The sequence below is a fragment of the Salvelinus namaycush genome, unplaced genomic scaffold, assembly GCF_016432855.1.
Source record: "Salvelinus namaycush isolate Seneca unplaced genomic scaffold, SaNama_1.0 Scaffold619, whole genome shotgun sequence".
Lineage (NCBI taxonomy): Eukaryota > Metazoa > Chordata > Actinopteri > Salmoniformes > Salmonidae > Salvelinus > Salvelinus namaycush.
In genome coordinates, this window is record NW_024061330.1 from 32383 (window position 1) to 35000 (window position 2618).

The 2618-nt window shown below is 55.4% G+C and overlaps 1 protein-coding gene across 1 annotated transcript; it reads left to right on the forward strand.

The window, feature by feature from the left end:
* Positions 1–1476: 1476 nt before the first annotated feature.
* On the forward strand, positions 1477–2145 carry LOC120042121 (proline-rich extensin-like protein EPR1). The gene has a single exon (XM_038986980.1). It carries the CDS (start codon positions 1477–1479, stop codon positions 2143–2145), a length of 669 nt encoding a protein of 222 aa, XP_038842908.1.
* The last annotated feature ends 473 nt before the right edge of the window (positions 2146–2618 follow it).

The window sequence follows — 2618 nt, forward strand, 5'->3', positions numbered from 1 at the left end:
GTATATAGTGGTGGTGGTAGAGGTGTATATAGTGTGGTGTGGTAGAGGGGTGTATATAGTGGTGGTGGAGAGGGGTATGGTGGTGGTGAGGGGTGTATATAGTGTTGGTGTTAAGGGTGTATATAGTGGTGGTGGTAGAGAGGGGTGTATATAGTGGTGGTGGTAAGGGTGTATATAGTTGGTGGTGGTAGATGGTGGAAGGTGGTGTATATAGTTGTGGTGGTAGGGGTGTATAGTGGTGGTGGTAAGGTTGTAGTGGGGTGTATATAGTGCGTGTAGATGTGGTATGGGGTGATAAGTGGTGGTGGAAGATGGGTGTGTTGGGTGTATAGTGGTGACTGGTGAGGGTGGTATGGTGTGTATAGTGGTGGTGGTAGAGGTGAGTGGTGTGTATATAGTGGTGGTAGTGGAGTGTTATAGTGGTGGTGGTATGGTTGTGGTGTGTGGTGTGTATGGTGTTGGTGTGGTTAGTAGTGTGGTGGTAGAGTGTGTGGTGTGTTTAGTGGTGGTGGTAAAGGTGGTAGTGGTGTATATAGTGATGGTGGGAGAGGTGGTAGTGGTTTGTATATAGTGATGATGGTAGAGGTGGTAGTGGGGTGTATATAGTGGTGGTGGTAGAGGTGGTAGTGGTGTGTATAGTGGTGGTTGTAGAGGTGGTAGTGGGGTGTATAAAGTGGTGGTGGTAGAGGTGGTAGTGGTGTATATAGTGATGGTGATAGAGGTGGTAGTGGTGTATAAAGTGATGGTGATAGAGGTGGTAGTGGTGTATATAGTGATGGTGATAGAGGTGGTAGTGGGGTGTATATAATATTGGTTGTAGAGGTGGTAGTGGTGTATATTATTGTGGTGATGAGTGGTGTGGGTGTTTTGTGGTGTGGTAGGGTGGTATGGGGTTGTGTGTGGTGGTGGTGATTGTGGTGGTGGTAGAGGTGGTAGTGGGGTGTATATAGTGGTGGTGGTAGAGGTGGTAGTGGTGTGTATATAGTGGTGGTGGTAAAGCTGTTAGTGGGATGTTTATATAGTGGTTGTTTTAGAGGTGGTAGTGGTGTGTATACAGGGGTGATGGTAGAGGTGGTAGTAGGGTGTAGATAGTGGTGATTTTAGAGGTGGTAGTGGGGTGTATATAGTGGTGGTGGTAGAAGTGATAGTGGGGTGTATATATAAAAATAAAAAAAATGGGAAAGCTGGCGTACACGACAGACAGACAGACAGACACAGCCCACACACACACCACCCACACACCACACACACACACACACACACACACACACACACACACACACCACCACACACACACACACACACAGGCACGCCTGCCTTCACCCTGGCTATTTCTCATAGTTACTTCCCCTAAGCAAATTATCCCCCACCTCTCCACCATCCTCCCTACCCTACCACCACCCCTCCCCCGTCCTCCCCAGCCGCACCTCTCCACCATCCTCCCTACCCCGACCTCTCCACCGTCCTCCCTACCCCATGCTTCTCCACCGTCATCCATACCCCCCACCTCTCCTCCGTCCTCCCTACCCTACCACCATCCTCCCCCGTCCTCCCCAGCCGCACCTCTCCACCATCCTCTCTACCCCGACCTCTCCACCGTCCTCCCTACCCCATGCTTCTCCACCGTCATCCATACCCCCCACCTCTCCTCCGTCCTCCCTACCCTACCACCACCTCCCCCGTCCTCCCCGCCGCATCCTCTCCACTCCTCCCTACCCCGACCTCTCCACCGTCCTCCCTACCCCCCACCTCTCCACCGTCCTCCCTACCTACCTCTCCACAGTCCTCCCTACCCCTACCTCTCCACCGTCCTCCCTACCCCTACCTTTCCACCGTCCTCCACAGTCCTCCCTACCACCCACCTCTCCGCCGTCCTCCCTACCACCCACCTCTCCGCCGTCCTCCCTACCCTACCACCTTCTCCCCATCCTCCCTACCCCCCACCTCTCCATTGTCCCCCTACCCCCACCTCTCCATTGTCCTCCCTACCCCCCACTTCTCCAACGTCCTCCCTACCACCCACCTCTCCACTGTCCTGCCTACCCCCCACCTCTCCCCCATCCTCCCTACCCCCACCTCTCCATTGTCCTCCCTACCCCCCACTTCTCCAACATCCTCCCTACCCCCTCTCACCCGTTCTCCTAACCCTTACCTCTCCCCGTCCTCCCTACCCCCCTTCTCCCCTGTTCTCCTACCCCCCCCCTCTCCCCCGTTCTCCTACCCTTCCACCTCTCCCCCGTTCTCCCTACCCTTCCACTCTCTCCCGTCCTCCCTACCCGCACCTCTCCCCTATCCTCCCTAACCCCGTCTCACCCCCGTTCCCCCCACCAGTTCCCGTTCCTCCTTACCCCCCAACTCTCCCCCATTCTCCTACCCACCCACCCTCCCCATCCTCTTTACCCCCCTCTCCCCCGTTCTCCCTACCCCCCACCTGTCCCCCGTCCTCCTTACCCTGCTACCTCTCCCCCCTCCTCCCTAACCCCCACTCTGCCCCGTCCTCCCTACTGGGTTGGACAATAACAAGATAAAGTGCTAATTTGCCATTCTAGCAGGTAGCGATAGCAGGCAGGCAGCAACAGCTTGCGTCTCAGCTGGGTCTTTGACCTCTGTGCTGTACT

Coding starts and splice junctions, on each gene's coding strand:
- LOC120042121 (XM_038986980.1), top strand. CDS start 1,477: ATGCTTCTCCACCGTCATCCATACCCCCCACCTCTCCTCCGTCCTCCC.